Source organism: Ranitomeya variabilis, chromosome 1 (assembly GCF_051348905.1).
Source record: "Ranitomeya variabilis isolate aRanVar5 chromosome 1, aRanVar5.hap1, whole genome shotgun sequence".
In the NCBI taxonomy this organism is placed as follows: domain Eukaryota; kingdom Metazoa; phylum Chordata; class Amphibia; order Anura; family Dendrobatidae; genus Ranitomeya; species Ranitomeya variabilis.
The window spans coordinates 843,003,979-843,023,743 of NC_135232.1; the positions used below are offsets into that span (position 1 = coordinate 843,003,979).

The 19,765-nt window shown below is 45.1% G+C and overlaps 1 protein-coding gene across 3 annotated transcripts in view; it reads left to right on the top strand.

Moving 5' to 3' along the window:
- Positions 1-19,765, top strand: part of SDAD1 (SDA1 domain containing 1) — a 120,216-nt gene that overhangs the window by 67,426 nt on the left and 33,025 nt on the right. For all 3 annotated transcript variants that reach the window (XM_077276237.1, XM_077276244.1, XM_077276253.1), the window contains exons 14-16: positions 637-713; positions 10,701-10,798; positions 18,903-18,979. In XM_077276237.1, coding sequence (XP_077132352.1) covers positions 637-713; positions 10,701-10,798; positions 18,903-18,979 — 252 coding nt within the window. The remainder of the gene's footprint in view (positions 1-636; positions 714-10,700; positions 10,799-18,902; positions 18,980-19,765) is intronic.

Genomic DNA, 19,765 nt, shown 5'->3' on the forward strand with positions numbered 1-19,765 from the left:
TTTATTCCAAATAGACTGCACACTTATCAAGCATGACAACCACCGAATTCTGCAGTGACCTGCCATCCCATCTAGTTTGCAGTTAGTGGGACCATCATTTGTGTTGCAACATCACCATCACCCAAAACACACCTCCAAGCTATGTAAAGGCTAAATAACCAAGAAGAAGGGATAGAGTGCTTCGTCAGTTGACACAGCCTCCACAACCACCAGACATCAACCCAGTTGGGATAAGTTGAACCTCAGAGTGAAGGCAAGACAGCCAACAATTTCTCACCACTTCTGGGAACTCCTTTTCAACCCTTGGAAAGCTATTCCTGTTATCTACCTTATTAAGCTGCTTGACAGAATCCCATGGGGATGTAAAGATGTCATTATAGTAAAAAAGGCTTGTTTGAGGCTTGTTTCACACTTGCTCTTTTTTTCATGTGTGTCCCTCTGTGGTTTTGCTGCCTACAGTCTGAATCCACTTTGTGCACCTTCCAATAAGAACAAGGAAAACCTTTACATTAACAAGAGTGTCCAAACTTTTCACCAATGCTGTATATGCACATGCTTTAGTAAGAGTGCAGCAATATGGTCATGATTTATAAAAATAATCACCTGCTGTATTCTCATTATTGAGTTTTGTTTCAGATTGCGCAGTCTGTGCTGATGACCATTGCTAATAACTTTGTGACTGACAGAAATTCAGGAGAAGTGATGACTGTTGGGTAAGTGATTAATTGTAATCAACCATCTGGCACAGATGTTGTGAAGAAACCCATTAAATCAGAAAGATAAATTGGAAACTACAGAAAAACTGAACTTATCATTAATACATTTTTATATCGGAATGTTTTTATCAGATTTTTTGCAAATATAATTGTGTAAACAAAACCACCCAAACCCTACATTCCAACCCATCACCCCCTCTTAAGCATAATGGGACGTATTCAACCATTACCCATATAATCCTGTCTATTCTACAAAAATAAAGTATAGACCTTTTATGAAATGAGATTTCTCTATCGCTTCATTGGGAGACACAGGAAACCATGGGTGCATGCTGCTGCCACTAGGAGGGTGACACTGCAAAAGAAGTTAGCTCCTCCCTAGCAGTTTACACCACCAGCTGGCACGAGATTAATCTGTTTTTGCTTAGTGTCCGTATGAGGCAGGCATGGGTCTGGACCCAGTCCTATTTCTATCTTTTTAGGTTTTGTTTTTTTTAATTAATTCCCCTTTTTCTTTCAGATACAGCTTGAGGTCAACAGAATGGACTTGTCCCACTGACATCCCACATAGTGACCGAGAGCACATTGTGTAGTGTCAATGTTGTATCCTCTCTGGTCTACGATACAGTACCCTAATCCCCTAACACAGCAATAGTGTTTGGGGCTCCCCGGCGGATGGTTCTTACCACCACAACCCTGCCCCCCAGAGGGAAGACTGACCCATTACCTTCTAGCTGTCCGGAAGACTGCATCTGGTCATGAGTAGTGATGAGCGAATATACTCGTTACTTGAGATTTCTCGAGCATGCTCGGGGGTCCTCCGAGTATTTTTTAGTGCTCAGAGATTTAGTTTTTCTTGCCGCAGCTGAATGATTTACATCTGTTAGCCAGCATAAGTACATGTGGGGATTCCCTAGTAACCAGGCAACCCCCACATGTACTTATGCTGGCTAACAGATGTAAATCATTCAGCTGCGGCAAGAAAAACTAAATCTCTGAGCACTAAAAAATACTCGGAGGACCCCCGAGCATGCTCGAGAAATCTCAAGTAACGAGTATATTTGCTCATCACTAGTCATGAGTCATCCATCATGATCAGCGAAGAAGGATTCCGGGATCTGCACGACAGGTACCTTCTAAATCTGTGGGCACTTAGGGGGCTCCCAAAGAAAAAGAAGGAAAAAAAAAACGGTCCTAGGACTTCCCTTGCATTTTTCCCTCTATTCAATCATTCAAGCTTTGTCTTTTACCTCCAAGACCACTTGTGGCTTCCTGGTTCTCTTCAGCGCCCACACTTTAAAATTTAGTCCTGGGCTTTCAATGGGGCCTTCGGTGGCCAGACCACATCCCTGGCAGCCCAGACAATCACACGCGCTGGCTCTCAAGTGCCCCTACCCACCACTCTCAGCCTATCAGGGAGTTCCTTTCTGACTCCGCCCTCTCTTTTCATTCCCTGTGCCATCTTCTAGTCTCCAGCTCACCTTGAACCACTGTATGCTCCGTGACTCCCACAGACTGCAGTTCACCACACTGGACTGCTGAGCTAGTATTTCAACCAGTTCTGCAGATTCACAGGCTCCAATGCCTAGATAAGCTCCCTCACCTGTGGGCATCTCTATTCCCAGCATTGGCACATTTCTCCTCCTCTATGCCTAACCCCAGGGAGTCTCCCTCCCATCTACTGGCTATTGTCTTGCCCTTTGCCTGCTCTTCTTGCAACATGAGGTATCACTCTGGTCAAACCTTGTGCCTCTGCCCAGATTGCAGTCCACCCACCATGCTGTATCCCCCCAGGAGCCACCCACTGCCAGCATTAAGAGCGTGCCCCCTCTCCCCAAGTGGGCCGCCACTCTATCCCGGTCAGTCGCCGACCTGGTGTCCAAGACCATGGTTATGGGATAACTGCTAGTGATGAGCGAGTATACTCGTTACTCGGGCTTCCCAGAGCATGCTCGGGTGGACTCCCGAGTATTTTGTAGTGCTCGGAGATTTAGTTTTCATTGCCCCAGCTGCATGATTTGTGGCTGCCAGACAGGCTGAACACATTAGGGGATTCCCTAACAAACAGGCATTCCTCACATGCATTCAGCCTGGCTAGCAGCCGTAAATCATGCAGCTGAGGTGAGGAAAACTAAATGTCCGAGCACTATAAAATACTCGGAGACCACCCTAGCGTGCTCTGGGAAACCCGAGCAGCGAGTATACTCGCTCATCACTGACTGCCCAATGCTGCTACAGCCACGGGGGTCCCATCTGATTCCTCGGCGACCTGGACCTTCTGGTTCCTCAACTCTACCATGATAACGCACCCACCAGCTCATCGTGCAGTACTCCCATCGCCTTCCACATCATCGAGGATGGCATCACTCTTTCACGCTCCTTCCTCTGCCGCTCCGCCGCTTCAGGAGTCAGACTCCCATTCCGATTCCAATCTTGACTCTGAACAGTTCTCAAAACTACGGGATATGGTGGATGTTCTGATTCTGGCAGTTAAGACCCTTAACGTAAAGGACGTGGAGCCTGAACCATCTGAGCAGACCGTATTCTTCAGGAAGACAAAGCGCCAACCAAGAAAGAAACCTCATGCTCTCTCTGGTTCTGCATGAGCGTACTGTGCAAGATGGTAGCCTCAATGGAAGCTGTCCCATTTGTGCAGTTCCACACATGCCCTCTACATCTCTCTCCTATCAAGGTGGGACAAGTCCACCTGCTCATTGGAGCGGCTTGTCACATTTCCATCCCAGATTTAGTGATCCCTGTAATGGTGTAGATGCTCTCCCCTTGTTCATCATGTAAGATCGTTTCTGGCAATGTGTTGGAAAGCTGTAACAACGGATGCCATTCTGCTCATTTGGGGAGCAGTTTTTCATGATCTAACAGTCCAGGGCCAATGGAACACTTTGGGTATCTCCCTTCCCATCAACATTCTGGAACTCGGAGCAATCTTCATGGCTCTCTTCTTCATTGGCTGAACCTTCTCTCCAGCCATCCGATAAGAGCCCATACTGTCAATGCCACGTCAATGGCATACATCAACGACCAAAGAGGAACTCTAAGTTGAGCAGGGTTGTCAGAAGTCTCATATCTTGTCGTGGGCCCAATGGAACGCATTGGCTAACTCAGTTGTGCCAATCCCTGGAGTTGACAACGTTCTCAGCAGAAAGGGCTTCACCACTGTTGAATGGTCCTTGAACCCAACTTCAACCAGATCTTCCTCAGATGGGGAACTCCTGACATTGATATTTTTTGCATCAAGACTGAACTACAAGGTCTGTATCAAGATCTCGCAATCCCCTAGTGGTCGCCTCAGATACGCTGGCAATCTCCTGGTCCCAGTTGTCCCTCCCATACCTGTGTTCTAATCTGCCGCTGATGCTCAGGCTGGTCAAGCAGATCAAGGCAGAAGAAGTGCCTGTCACATTCGTGGCTCCAGACTGGCCCAGTAGACCTTGAATCACGGAAGTAAATCCATCTCCTGGCGAATGTTCAGTGGAAACTTCCAGATCTTCTTTTGCAGGGCCCTCTCTTCTGCAAGAATTCTAAATCACTTTAAGGCATGGCTGTTGAATCCGCGGTACTGAGATTCGCTGGTTTCTCCCATTGGGTCATTCAGACCATAATCAGGGCGAGGAAGCCTTCTTCCTCTCACACTTACTAACGTACATGGAAGACATTCTTCCTCTGGTGTGAAGCCAAGCAGGCCGCCTCCATGGTCTTTGCTGTACCATGCCTTTTTACAGTTGGGCTTTGAATCTGGCCTTTCCCTCAGTTCCCTCAAGGGTCAGGTCTCGGTACTGTTCATTCTGTTTCAGAAAAATATGGCGTCTCATCCTCAGATCAGTACTTTCCTTAATGGGGTTGCACACTTTCTCTTTACCAGCCCTCGGTAGAGTCTTGCGATATCACCCTAGTACAGGACATCCTTTAGGAGTCCCTATTCGAGCCACTATGAGAAATCTCTCTCTCCTTCCTCTCCTGGAAGCTTGCCTTCCTAGTAGCCATCACCTCAGTCAGACGAGTGTCTGAACTCGCGGCTCTTTCTTGCCGTTCCTCTTCCCTGGTGTTCCACTAGGACAAGGTGGTCATATGTCTGATCCCATCCTTTCTTACTAAGGTGGTTTCCTTGTTTCACCTTAATGAAGACCTCATACTTCCTTTGTTTTGTCAGTCTCCCCCCTCTGGAGCGGTCACTAAACATGCTGGACCTTGTGAGAGCTCTACATCTCTATCTCTCTGTGACTGCACCCTTCAGATGGGCGGATTATTCTCTGTTCGTAATTCTCGACGGTCTTGGCAGATGCCTTCCTGCGTCCAGAGCTGCCATTGTCCGCTGCATCCGTTCTACCATTCTGGAAATCCTGTCATATAAGGGACAGAGCAGGGTCACGTTTCTCTCAGTGGGGGCTTCCTGAGACATCTGTCACCAGGCATTGGCCTCACCGCTTTGCAAAGCTGCTACATGGTCTTCCATTCATAACTTTGCAAAGTTCTACAGGGTTCACACACCTATGCCTCCTCGGATGCAAACCTCCGTGAAAGGGTCCTGCAAGCCGCAGTGGCCCCAGCTCATACTTGAGGGAACTGTTCTTTTGCCCACCCTTTGGACTGCTTTAGGATGTCCCATGGTTTCCTGTATCCCATAATGATGCGATATAGAAAGATTTTGGGTACTCTCCATAAAATTTTTCTCGTGGCATTCATTAGGGGACACCGCATCCGCTTTTGTATAAAGTTCTATTGGTTCTTCTATTTTCTTGCCTTTCTGTTGCTTCTCCTACTGTTTTCTCACTGTCTTACTAACTTTGTGCCAGGTAATGGATGTACACTGTGGAGGAGGAGCTAATTTTTTTGCATAGTGTTAGGCTCTTAGTGTCAGCAGCATACATACCCATGGTTTCCTGTGTCCCTCAATGAGGGCTGTGAGAGATTTTAGTCAGTATCCAAAATATTCTTTTTCAAATTTTAGAGGTAAGGTCGTTGAAGATATTCACTCATCTGCAAAATGTGAAATTATTTGAAAGCGATACATTACTATGAGATATATATATATATATATATCTATCTATATATCTCCCTAGATAACACTATATGATAGTATTCATTGCCCAGTAAATTATCTACAAATCTACAATTAATAATATGCCTATTTTTCTGGTCCACTCTGAACACAAAAAGGTCTAAAACTCTTTGAGAAATGTATTTAAGGGCAGCTTTGTAGAAGATGTATTAGAATCCCATCACTATGTTGACATTTTGGGAATTTGAGTCTCCTAACCTTGGTCTATGCAGAGGACCTAAAGACTCTTGTGTCACAACTTTTAGGGTTAATTGCCATTCTGTATGGTTAAGATAATTCTGGTTTTCCTTCTACTTAAACCTTACTATTGGCCAGAATTTCTTAGTCTTTTGGTAGATTTTCACATGAATTTGAGATAGTCTTCAGTTTCCTTCTACGTTAATACACAGTCAAGTAATGGGACTGAAGTATGTTTTCCCTTCTCCCAGTTTTAGGAGAGTGAAATATCAACCAAACTGGGAAATAAGAGCTATGGCAGGAAGCCTTTTAAAGGGGTTGTAACACAATTGAAGTACTTTTTAGTCAATAGATCTTAGGATAAGGGGTGTTTAACCCCTTTCTGCCATTGGACTTACTATTCCGTCCATGTGGGGTGGGCCCTACTTTCCAAGGACGGAATAGTACGCCCAGCGCAATCAGCCGCGCTCATGGGGGAGCACGGCCGGGTGTCAGCTGACTATCGCAGCTGACATCCGGCACTATGTGCCAGGAGCGGTCACGGACCGCCCCCGGCACATTAACCCCCTGCACACTGCGATCAAACATGATCGCAGTGTTCCGGCGGTACAGGGAAGCATCGCGCAGGGAGGGGGCTCCCTGCCGGTTTCCCTGAGACGATCGGTACAAGGCGATGTGCTCACCTTGTACCGAGCGTCTCCTCCCTGCAGGCCCCGGATCCAAAATGGCCGCGGGGCTGCATCTGGGTCCTGCAGGGAGGTGGCTTCACAGCGATCTGTCACTTTACGGTGATGCCGCCCCCTGGGGCAAAGTAAAAAAGTAAAAAAAAAATTTACATCTGTAAAAAAAAAAAAAAAAAAAAAAACCTAAATAAATAATAATAATAAAAAAATACTGTTCCAATAAATACATTCCTTTATCTAAAAAAAAAAAAAAGTATACATTTAGTATCACCGCGTCCGTAACGACCTGACCTATAAAATTGTCCCACTAGTTAACCCCTTCAGTGAACACCGTAAAAAAAAGGAGACAAAAAACAACGCTTTATTATCATACTGCAGAACAAAGTGGAATAGCACGCGATCAAAAAGACGAAAATAAATAACCATGGTACCGCTGAAAACGTCATCTTGTCCCACAAAAAAGGAGCTGCCATACAGCATCATCAGTGAAAAAATAAAAGTTATAGTCCTCAGAATAAAGCGATGCAAAAATAATTTTTGCAATAAAAAGCGTCTTTTAGTGTGTGACGGCTGCCAATCAAAAATCCGCTAGAAAACCCGCTATAAATAGTAAATCAAACCCCCCTTCATCACCTCCTTAGTTAGGGAAAAATTAAAAAATTAAAAAAATGTATTTATTTCCATTTTCCCATTAGGGCTAGGGTTAGGGTTGGGGCTAGGTTAGGGCTACAGTTAGGGTTGGGGCTAAAGTTAGGGTTAGGGTTGGGGATAAAGTTAGGGTTAGGGTTTGGATTACATTTACGGTTGGGATTAGGGTTAGAGGTGTGTCAGGATTAGGGGTGTGGTTAGGGTTACCGTTGAGATTGGGGTTAGGGGTGTTTGGATTAGGGTTTCAGTTATAATTGGGGGGTTTCCACTGTTTAGGCACATCAGGGGCTCTCCAAACGCGACATGGCGTCCGATCTCAATTCCAGCCAATTCTTCGTTGAAAAAGTAAAACAATGCTCCTTCCCTTCTGAGCTCTCCCGTGCACCCAAACCGGGGTTTACCCCAACATATGGGGTATCAGCGTACTCGGGACACATTGGACAACAACTTTTGAGGTCCAAATTCTCCTGTTATCCATGGGAAAATACAAAACTGGGGGCTAAAAAAATTTTGTGGAAAAAAAATATATATTTTTTTTATTTTCACGGCTCTGCGTTATAAACTGTAGTGAAACACTTGGGGGTTCAAAGTTCTCACAACATATCTAGATAAGTTCCTTGGGATGTCTAGTTTCCAATATGGGGTCACTTATGGGGGGGGGGTTTCTACTGTTTAGTTACATCAGGGGCTCTGCAAATGCAACGTGACGCTTGCAGACCAATCCATCTAAGTCTGCATTCCAAATGGCGCTCCTTTCCTTCCGAGCTCTGCCATGCGCCCAAATGGTGGTTCCCCCCCACATATGGGGTATCAGCGTACTCAGGACAAATTGGACAACAACTTTTGGAGTCCAATTTGTCCTGTTACCCTTGGGAAAATAAAAATTTGGGGGCTAAAATATCATTTTCGTGGAAAAAAAAATATTTTTTATTTTCACGGCTCTGCGTCATAAACTGTAGTGAAACACTTGGTTCAAAGTTCTCACAACACATCTATATAAGTTCCTTGGGGGGTCTGCTTTCCAAAATGGTGTCACTTGTGGGGGGTTTCAATGTTTAGGCACCTCAGTGGCTCTCCAAACTCAACATGACGTTCCATCTCAATTCCAGTCAATTTTGCATTGAAAAGTCAAATGGCGCTCCTTCCCTTCCGAGCTCTGCCGTGTGCCCAAACAGTGGTTTACCCCCACATATGTGGTATCAGCATATTCAGGACAAATTGGACAACAAATTTTGGGGTCCAATTTCATCTCTTACCCTTGGGAAAATAAAAAATTGGGGGCGAAAAAATGATTTTTTATTTTTACGGCTCTGCGTTATAAACTTCTGTGAAGCACTTGGTGGGTCAAAGTGCTCACCACACATCTAGATAAGTTCCTTAGGGGGTCTACTTTCCAAAATGGTGTCACTTGTGGGGGGTTTCAATGTTTAGGCACATTAGAGGCTCTCCAAACGCAACATGGCGTCCTATCTCAATTCCATTCAATTTTGCATTGAAAAGTCAAATGGCGCTCCTTCGCTTCCGAGCTCTGCCATGCGCCCAAACAGTGGTTTCCCCTACATATGGGGTATCAGCGTACTCAGGACAAATTGTACAACAACTTTTGGGGTCCATTTTCTCCTGTTACCCTTGGTAAAATAAAACAAATTGGAGCTGAAGTAATTTTTTTGTGTAAAAAAGTGAAATGTTTATTTTTATTTAAACATTCCAAACATTCCTGTGAAACACCTGAAGGGTTAATAAACTTCTTGAATGTGGTTTTGAGTACCTTGAGGGGTGCAGTTTTTAGAATGGTGTCACACTTGGGTATTTTCTGTCATATAGACTCCTCAAAATGACTTAAAATGAGATGTGGTCCCTAAAAAGAAAAAATGGTGTTGTAAAAATGAGAAATTGCTGGTCAACTTTTAACCCTTCTAACTCCCTAACGAAAAAAAAAAAATTTTGGTTCCAAAATTGTGCTGATGTAAAGTAGACATGTGGGAAATGTTACTTCTTAAGTATTTTGTGTGACATATCTCTGTGATTTAAGGGCATAAATATTCAAAGTTGGAAAATTGCGAAATTTTCAAAATTTTCACCAAATTTCCGTTTTTTTCACAAATAAACGCAGGTAATATCAAATAAATTTTACCACTATCATAAAGTACAATATGTTACTAGAAAACAATGTCAGAATCACCGGGATGTGTTGAAGCGTTCCAGAGTTATAACCTCATAAAGGGACAGTGGTCAGAATTGTAAAAATTGGCCCGGTCATTAACGTGCAAACCACCCTTGAGGGTAAAGGGGTTAACTAAAAATGTTCCTGTGCTGTGATAATCCTCTAAATGTGTCCCCTGCTGTGTATTGTGCAATGGCTTTGTCTCACCATGCAGGGACATGGTCATTGATTAAAATGTACTTTGTGGGATAACACCTTTAAGGTACCGTCACATTAAGCGACGCTGCAGCGATAGCGACAGCGATCCCGATCGCTGCAGCGTCGCTGTTTGGTCGCTGGAGAGCTGTCACACAGACCGCTCTCCAGCGACCAACGATGCCGAGGTCCCCGGGTAACCAGGGTAAGCATCGGGTTGCTAAGCGCAGGGCCGCGCTTAGTAACCCGATGTTTACCCTGGTTACCAGCGTAAAAGTTAAAAAAAACAAACACTACATACTCACCAGCGCGTCCCCCAGCCTCTGCTTCCTGACACTGACTGAGCTCCGGCCCTAACAGCACAGCGGTGACGTCACCGCTGTGCTTTCACTTTCAGTTTAGGGCCGGCGCTCAGTCAGTGTCAGGAAGCAGAGGCTGGGGGACGCGCTGGTGAGTATGTAGTGTTTGTTTTTTTTAACTTTTACGCTGGTAACCAGGGTAAACATCGGGTTACTAAGCGCGGCCCTGCGCTTAGTAACCCGATGTTTACCCTGGTTACCAGTGTAAAATATCGCTGGTATCCTTGCTTTTGCTGTCAAACACGCGATACACGGCGACCTAGCGACCAAATAAAGTGCAGACCTTCTAGCAGCGACCAGCAATTTCACAGCGGGATCCAGATCGCTGCTGCGTGTCAAATACAGCGATATCGCTATCCAGGTCGCTGCAACGTCACGGATCGCTGGCGATATCGCCTAGTGTGACGGTACCTTTAAGTATTCCCAAAGCTGTCTTCTGCATGCAATTCAACTTTATCTTTTCAGGGGCAATGTCAGAAACCTACATTATTAGAAGATGAATGAAGATTGATACATTGAATGTTTTAGCTGAAATTTGACACTTGCCTCTTTGGTACACCGCCAAATCACTGTTAAAATGCTCAAAGATGAGGAGCAGTATCACAGAACATGATGTTGGATCTTGCAGTATGTGTTTTCTTGTTGTCTCTTGAATTTTGTCCTGCATTTTCTACTTTACAGAATAAATGCCATAAAAGAGATAACTGCTCGGTGTCCTTTGGCAATGAAAGAAGAGCTCTTACAGGATCTGTCACAGTATAAGACCCACAAGGATAAAAGTGAGTAATATTTGAAAGACTATAAAACATTTTATTTGTTAAAATGAACTACGGGGTAAGGTTTCCCCTTGTGAAGAGTGACATACCTGCTCTGGCTTGTCAAGGTAAGGAGGCTTATTCGCCGTGCAATGCTCCTCTGGGAAATTTAATATGCAAATTGCCGCTTCAGAGAAAAAGAGGACTTGAACTCTATAGCGCCACCTGTTGGAAGTACTTAGAAAAGTACAGTGTGTCACGAAAAAACAATCTCCGAATCACTGGGATTCGTTGAAGTGTTTGAGCTATTACCACATGAAATGACAATGGTCAGATTTATAAAATTTGGTCTGGTCATTTAGGTTAAAATTGGTTGCCACTAAGGGGTTAAACATTCTTGATAATGGTTCAAGAGCTCTTTGAATGATGCATGTATAAATAAGAATGTTTTATTATAGTTTGTAGTGATGAGCGAGTACCGTAATATTCGTAATCGCTATACTCGTGACAAGTACTCTGTAAAAATCGCGTATTCATTCCGAATAGCAAGTACAATGAAAGTCAATGGGAAATGCGAGAAATTTTCTGCTGGACCCTACAAAGGGGTCTGGGTGCCTAAGGAAAAGGCTGAAATGGATGGGAAAGTGATGAAACTGAATGGGAAGAGCCTAGAGAATATGCCTGCATGCATTTCTGACTCGCATATGGTTTCTGGGAATACGTTTGTTGCAGTATTATACCACTGTTACAGATGCACAAGAACAACTACCAAACCTAACCTAACTTGCATTTAACACACCAAAAATGTTAAGAAACCGTTTTTCCAGCTTAATCACTTGTATATAAGGCTAAATAAACCAGAGAAACAAAAAATATCCCTTTTAGCGTTTGTTCACACGTACTGTTGTTTTTTTTTTTTCACCTTTTACAATTGTGAGGGCCCTGAATTATACATTTTGTAGGTCCCTCTGTCATACATCATTTTTAGTTAGCTATTCCCCAGCATGTTGATCGTTGACCTGAGAGGCCACAGGTGGTTCTGTAACATGAGTTTTGGAGGGACTGCTGTTAATCATACATTTGGGCGGTCCCTCCTTCATTGACACTCGGATAGTGGATTATATACACTCACCGGCCACTTTATTAGGTACACCTGTCCAACTTCTTGTTAACACTTAATTTCTAATCAGCCAATCACATGGCGGCAACTCAGTGCATTTAGGCATGTAGACATGGTCAAGACAATCTCCTGCAGTTCAAACCAAGCATCAGTATGGGGAAGAAAGGTGATTTGAGTGCCTTTGAACGTGGCATGGTTGTTGGTGCCAGAAGGGCTGGTCTGAGTATTTCAGAAACTGCTGATCTACTGGGATTTTCAGGCACAACCATCTCTAGGGTTTACAGAGAATGGTCCGAAAAATAAAAAAAATCCAGTGAGCGGCAGTTCTGTGGGCGGAAATGCCTTGTTGATGCCAGAGGTCAGAGGAGAATGGGCAGACTGGTTCGAGCTGATAGAAAGGCAACAGTGACTCAAATCGCCACCCGTTACAACCAAGGTAGGCCTAAGAGCATCTCTGAACGCACAGTGCGTCGAACTTTGAGGCAGATGGGCTACAGCAGCAGAAGACCACACCGGGTACCACTCCTTTCAGCTAAGAACAGGAAACTGAGGCTACAATTTGTACAAGCTCATCGAAATTGGACAGTAGAAGATTGGAAAAACGTTGCTTGGTCTGATGAGTCTCGATTTCTGCTGCGACATTCGGATGGTAGGGTCAGAATTTGGCGTAAACAACATGAAAGCATGGATCCATCCTGCCTTGTATGGAGCATCTTTGGGATGTGCAGCCGACAAATCTGCGGCAACTGTGTGATGCCATCATGTCAATATGGACCAAAATCTCTGAGGAATGCTTCCAGCACCTTGTTGAATCTATGCCACGAAGAATTGAGGCAGTTCTGAAGGCAAAAGGGGGTCCAACCCGTTACTAGCACGGTGTACCTAATAAAGTGGCCGGTGAGTGTATATTCCATAGCAGTTTACAATGTGCCCATTGTAGCATTGGGCTTCAACCTCCTCCTCCACCTCCAAGTGATTCTGCGGCCCTAAATTCAAATGTTCAGAAGGCATGCAGTAGGCAGGAAACCTGAGTTTAGTGAGGGCCCTGTAATGTACATTTTGTAGGGACGGCTCTTACTTTGTCAATGAGGGAAAGACCGCCCAAATGTCTATCAGATAGTGGAATACATAATCCATAGCAGTTCACAATGTGCCCATTGTAGTTTTGGGCTTCACCCTCCTCCTCCCCCCTTCCTCCACATGATTCTGCGGCCCTAAGGCCACGTTCACACGCTGCGGGTTCCTCTGCGGGTTAATCCCGCAGCGGAATTGAAAATCTGCAGGGCAAAACCGCTGCGGTTATCCCTGCAGATTTATCGCGGTTTGTTCCGCGGTTTCCGCTGCGGGATTACTGCTGTACTATTGATGCTGCATATGCAGCAATATGCAGCATCAATAGTAATGTAAAAAATAATAAAAATTGGCTATACTCACCCTCTGACGTCGCGATCTCCCCGGCGCTGCAAGCGGCTGTGCCGACAAGGACCTTCGTGACGTCACGGTCATGTGACCGCGACGTCACCACAGGTCCTGTTCGGCACAGCAACTGAGACCGGACGCCGCGGGCAGCGCTGAGAGGTGAGTATAGCATTATTTTTTATTTTAATTCTTTTTTTTACACCCAAATATGGTTCCCAGGGCCTGTAGGAGAGTCTCCTCTCCTCCACCCCGGGTACCATCGGCACATTATCCGCTTAACTTCCCGCAACGTGGGCATAACCCCATGCGGGAAGTTAGCGGTTCAATGCATTCCTATGGGTGCAGAATCGCTGCGATTCTGCACCAAGAAGTGACATGGTCCTTCTTTTTTTCTGCAGAAAATCCGCGCGGATTTTCCACAGAAAAAAAGGATCGTCGGCACAGCGGGTTTTGTTTTCCATTAGGTTACATTGTACTGTAACCTACATGGAAAAAGGATGCGGACCCGCAGCTGCAAAACAGCTGCGGGTCCGCAGCAAAACCCGCAGCGTGTGAACATAGCCTAAATTCAAATGTTCAGAGGGCCTGCAGTAGGCAGGAGACCTGAGTTTAGTGAGAGCCCTCATGTGGCCCTGTAACATATATTTGAAAGTGTCCACCTCTAGAAATTTTGGAGGGCCCTCTTGTGCACATTTGAGAGTGCCCTCACTTATTCATAATGTACATCCCTCACTATATTATTTAACTCATTTAAGGGCAGAGACTACATGGATAAAGGGCAAGAGACATGGAGTATTAGAAGGTAGCAGTGAATGTGGCCTGCTAGCCTCAGGATTGGGTGAACTCTGTGAAACAGAAAAATAAATCTGCACTAGTCAACTGGATGACGAGCTCGATTATATCTCTTGGGCAAGTCAATGGATAAAGGTTATATGGTGCCCCCCCCCTCCAGATGGGGTGGAGTATTGACAATATTCCCCAGATTATATCAGAAGAGAAGACTCCTTGATACTGAACTATGTGCACAAATTGGGCAATTTTCAATAAACCAGCACAACAGCAAGGGCTATCTGTGCCTGTAACAATTCAAGCAGAGAAAAGTTGCAGAACATGGTCAAGGGGTACTTAAGTGACCCTACGTGTGTCCTTTCTATTATCAGCATAACCATCCCGCTGCTGGGACCTGATGTTCGTGTCTCTCGCCATTATCTCTTGGTGTTGAAAACAGCTGCTACCTCTGCCACCAGCATTGTCTGAGGGTGATGATTTTCAGCAACGATCTACCACGGCCCTCTTGAACGATTCTATTGTAAAACTCTTTGGTGACTCCAAAAGGAGAGAAGGAAATTTCTCTTTGTACCGTGGATCGAGAAAGGTGGCCAACCAGTATTGGTTGTTGGATAAAATGTGTATCACGCAAGGGTCTTGCCACAAATACTTACACATGAACTGTGCCTTGTGGACCAAGCTGCAAAAAGCCAAATGTTCTGTGTCCCCAACATTAGGAACTGTACCCATCCTCTCCTCATGGTGACTCTCCTCATCCACCTCCTCTCCAGCCCATCCAGGCTGCACGGACATGAAACTTGGGTTGGGTGTCCCCTCTGTAGCATTAGGAGTCCCCTCGGTAGCACAGAAAAGCAAGTCCTCTCCCTTCTCATTCTCCTCCTCTTCCTCCTCATCACCCAATGTTGCCTCAGAATATTGGCTGGGTAGTAGCACCCATTGTGAAATTTGGCTCCATACCAACATGCTGGGCACTCAAAGCTTCCTCTTAGAGATTATGCAGTGATTGTTTCAAGAGACACAGCAGCGGGATGGTTACGCTGATAATAGCCTGATCACCGCTCACGAGCTTGGTTCACTACTCAAAGTTCTCAAGAACCTAACAAATGTCAGCAATCCTCACCCACTTGACAGTTGTTGTGTGGTGGCTGACTCTCAGTCTGACGGGCATGTTGAAGCTGGTATTCTGCTACTGCCATCGGCTGCTCACTAATCCTCACCAACACATTATAGGTTGAGTTCCCACGTGGGCCGTTCACAAATGAGTGACTTGGCAAGTTCAAGCACTTTTGCAGTGCTGTAAGACCAGCAAAAGTGGTAGAAGAATGGCAGAAATGGGCACTAATACAGTGCACCTTCTCAAGTAGGTACGGCAAGGCAGGGTAACTTTTCAGAAATTTCTGTACTAGGTTCAGCACATGAGCCATACATCGCAGGTGTACCAGCTTGCCGACCTTTAAAGCCGCCATCAGGTTACGCCCATTATCGCAGATGACCAGACCGGGTTGGAGGTGCAGCGGGGAGAGCCACTGATCGGTCTGTTGTTTTAAAGCTTGCCACAGCTCTGCTGCAGTGTGGGGTTTATGACCTAAACAGACCAGCTTCAGCAGAGCGTGTTGCCGCTTTGCCAATGCGCTGCTGCACAGGTCCCAGCTTGGCAGTGATGGGAAGTAGTAGTGATCGAGTGTGCTCGTTACTTGAGTTTTCTGAGCATGCTCAGCTGTTCTCTGAGTATCTTGGGCATGCTCGTAGATTGTTTGTGTCCCTGCAGCTGCATGATTTGCGGCTGTTAGACAACCTGAAAACATGCAGGGAGTGCCTGTTTGTTAGGGAATCCCTACATGTATTCAGGCTGTCTAGTAGCCGCAAAGCATGCAGCTACAGAGACTCCAACATAATATACGAGAACACCTGAGCATGCTTGGAAAACTCGAGTAACGAGCACCCTTGCTCATCAATAATGTGGAGGGTACTTCAGCAGAGGATGAGGAGGAGGGAAGAGAGGAAGTGGTATATTTTAGAATGTAAGTCGGCAAGGACAAGGTCCCCTCCCCTCTGTACCAGTCTGTCATTGTAAATTTGTTTACTGTAAACGATATCTATAACTCTGTATTTAACCCTTTCTCATGTACAGCACCATGGAATTAATGGTGCTATATAAATAAATAATAATCTTCTGTCAGGGTTTCCACCTCTTCACATTAAGTGGACTAATGTGGACAGCAGAAGCCAGGCTCTAACCCCAAAAACAGCAGGAAAAATGGCCTTGTGCGTGCTTGGTATTAGGCAGTAGGAAATGTTTGGCTTACTGCTTTGCGTAGGGCACTTAACCCCTAAAGCCCGCCTATACACCTTTTATTGGCGGTAGTTAAGGATACTTAAGCCACAACGCCATTACGGCGCTGTGGAAAAAGTGTATAGGGCCCACAGAGTCCGATTTTTCTCCAGGATCTCGGCTGCAGAGAACGTGATTCGGATTGGTTTTTACTGACCCCGGGGTTGCGATCACCGTTGTTAACCGTATAACGGTGACCGCAAAAAAAAATAAATAAATGTTCGTAATTTAATTTCTCTCTCCAATGTGATCGCACATCAGAGGAGAGAGAAATAGGGTCTCCCGATACTTACCGGTGTCCCTGGGTGCTTATGCTTTCAGCGCCTCTCCCCCCTCCCCCCCCCCCCCCCCACCCACGGCCGCTGGCGTCTTCTTCCGGTAAGAAAATGGTGGGCGCATGTGCAGTGCACCCGCCGAGATCTGCCGGCCGGCACCCGGCAACAATAGATTTTTTTTTTTTCCTATTGGTTCATTTTGATCAAAATAAAAAAAATAGTAAATTACCCCCCGTTTATCACTCCCTTAGACAGGAAAAAATAATGAAATAAAAAAAATTATATTTACATTTTCCCATTAGGGTTAGAGTTGGGCTAAAGTTAATGTTGGGGCTACAGTTAGGGTTGGAGCTAAAGTTAGGGTTGGGGTTTGGATTATGTTTACGGTTGGGGTTAGGGTTAGGTTCAGGGTTAGGGTTCGGATTAGAGTTATGGTTAGGGGTGTGCTGGGGTTGGGGGAATGGATAGGGTTATGGTTAGGATTGGGGTTAGGGGTGTGGATAGGGTTGGGATTAGGGTTAGGGGTGTGGGTAGGGTTATGATTAGGGTTAGGGGTGTGTTGGGGTAAGGGTTGGAGTAAGAATTGGGGGGGGGGGGGGTTCCACTGCTTAGGCACATCAGGGACTCTCCAAACACGACATGGCGTCCGATCTCAATTCTGCGTTGAAAAAGTCGAATGGTGCTCCTTCCCTTCCGAGCTCTGCTGTTCGCCCCAACAGTGGTTTTCCCCCACATATGGGGTATCTGCCTACTCAGGACAAATTGGACAACAACTTTTGGGGTCTAATTTCTCCTGTGACCCTTGTGAAAATAAAAAATTGGGGTCTAAATAATCATTTTTGTGGAAAAAAATGATTTTTTATTTTCACGGCTCTGCGTTATAAACTTTAGTGAAACACTTGGAGGTTCAAAGTGCTCACCACACATCTAGATAATTTCCTTGGAGGGTCTAGTTTTCAAAATGGGGCACTTGAGGGGGGTTTCCACTGTTAAGGCACATCAGGGGCTCTACATGGCGTCCGATCTCAATTCCAGCCAATTCTGCATTGAAAAGTCAAACGATGCTCCTTCCCTTCCGAGCTCTGCTGTGCTCCCAAACAGTTTTTTACCCCCACATATAGCTTATCGGCGTATTCAGGAAAAATTGCACAACAAAATTTGTGGTTCATTTTCTCTTTTTACATTTGTGGATGTAAAAAAAAACTGGTTCTGTGAATTTCCTGTGAAGCACGTAAAGGGTTACTTAACTTCTTGAATGTGGTTTTGAGCACCTTGAGGGGTGCAGTTTTTTAGAATGGTTTCACTTTTGGTTATTTTCTGTCATGTACACCCCTCAAAGTGACGTCAAATGTGATGTGGTCCCTAAAAAAAAAATGGTGCTGTAAAAATTGCGAAATTGCTGGTCAACTTTTAACCCTAATAACTCCCAACAAAAAAAAAATTTGGTTCCAAAATTGTGCTGATGTAAAGTAGACATGTGGGAAATGTTACTTAAGAATTTTGTGTGACATATCTCTGTGATTTAAGGGCATAAAAATTCAAAGTTGGAAAATTCACTAACACCTTTTTAAGTGGAATAATGTGGACAGCAGATGCCAGGCTCTGACCCCAAAAACAGCAGGGAAAATAGTCCGGTGCTTTTAAAAAAAAAAAAAAAAAAAAATTATGGAGCTAGTGACCAACTCCTTTACACGACAGTTGCCATTGTCGTGTTTGGCAACTGTCCCTGCTCGAGTATCTCGTTCTCCCTACTCTACACTGACTAGTATACACTGCAGGTAGCCCTGAAAAGTGCTTTTGTGTTATCAAGAGGCCTAAAGACTCTCCCTAGCAGCTGAGCGATCTCTCCCTATGCTTATAAAATGCAGGCTCCGGATGCAATATGCGCAAAATGCAGGGCTTCAATAGACCCTATGATGCTGGGCGACCAGCCAGTCACAGCAATACCACAACCAAGATGTTTGTGGCATTACTGTAATTGGTTAAGAAGCCCAGCATGTTTAGTGGCTGCAAAGGAGGTGCCAGAACTGCAGGGCAGGACATCTGAATATAGCGAGGCGAGTACACAAATACTCGCAATGTAACGAGTAACCCGAATAGTGTACTATCCATGTGAATAGCAAATATTAACGAATACACTCGGTCATCAATAATAATTTGGTTTTTTTTTTCGGTCTTTGTGTCTCAAATTAGATGTGTCAATGTCTGCCAGGGCGCTGATCCAGCTCTTCCGTACATTAAATCCTCAGATGTTGCAAAAGAAATTTCGGGTAAGTTTTAATTCGGCCTTGATGGGTGTTTTTACTGTGACATTTTCATAGCCATATAGGGTCAGTTTTCAAAATAATTTTCAGTAAATAAATCTTCGGTCCACCACATCTTCATTTTCAGTCGTATTTCTTTTCTTACATTACTGAATACTCATATGTTAATACATTATATATTTGGATTGTTTTTTTGTCTGCTGTTTAGTAACTTATAGCATGTATATATCTTGATGATCTTACCAGCTATATTAAAGGGAACCTGTCACCCCGAAAATTGAGGGTGCGCTAAGCCCACCGGCATCAGGGGCTTATCTACAGCATTCTGTGATGCTGTAGATAAGCCCCCGATGTATCCTAAAAGATAAGAAAAAGAGGTTAGATTATACTCACCCAGGGGCGTTCCCCGCTGCGGTCCGGTCCGATGGGTGTTGCGGTCCGGTCCGGGGCCTCCCATCTTCATAGGATGACATCCTCTTCTTGTCTTCACGCTGCCTCTCTGACCTTTCCTGGTGCATGCCCACTGCAGTACTTTGCCCTGCCCTCAACAGGGCAGACAAAGTGCGCCGGAGCCGCAGCGTGAAGACTCGAAGAAGACGTCATCCTATGAAGATGGGAGGACCCGGACCGGACCACGATGCCCACCGGATATGACCGTGAGTATAATCTATCCTCTTTTTCTCCTCTTTTAGGATACATCGGGGGCTTATCTACAGCATTGCATAATGCTGTAGATAAGCCCCTGATGCCGGTGGGCTTAGCTCACCCTCGATTTTGGGGGTGACAGGTTCC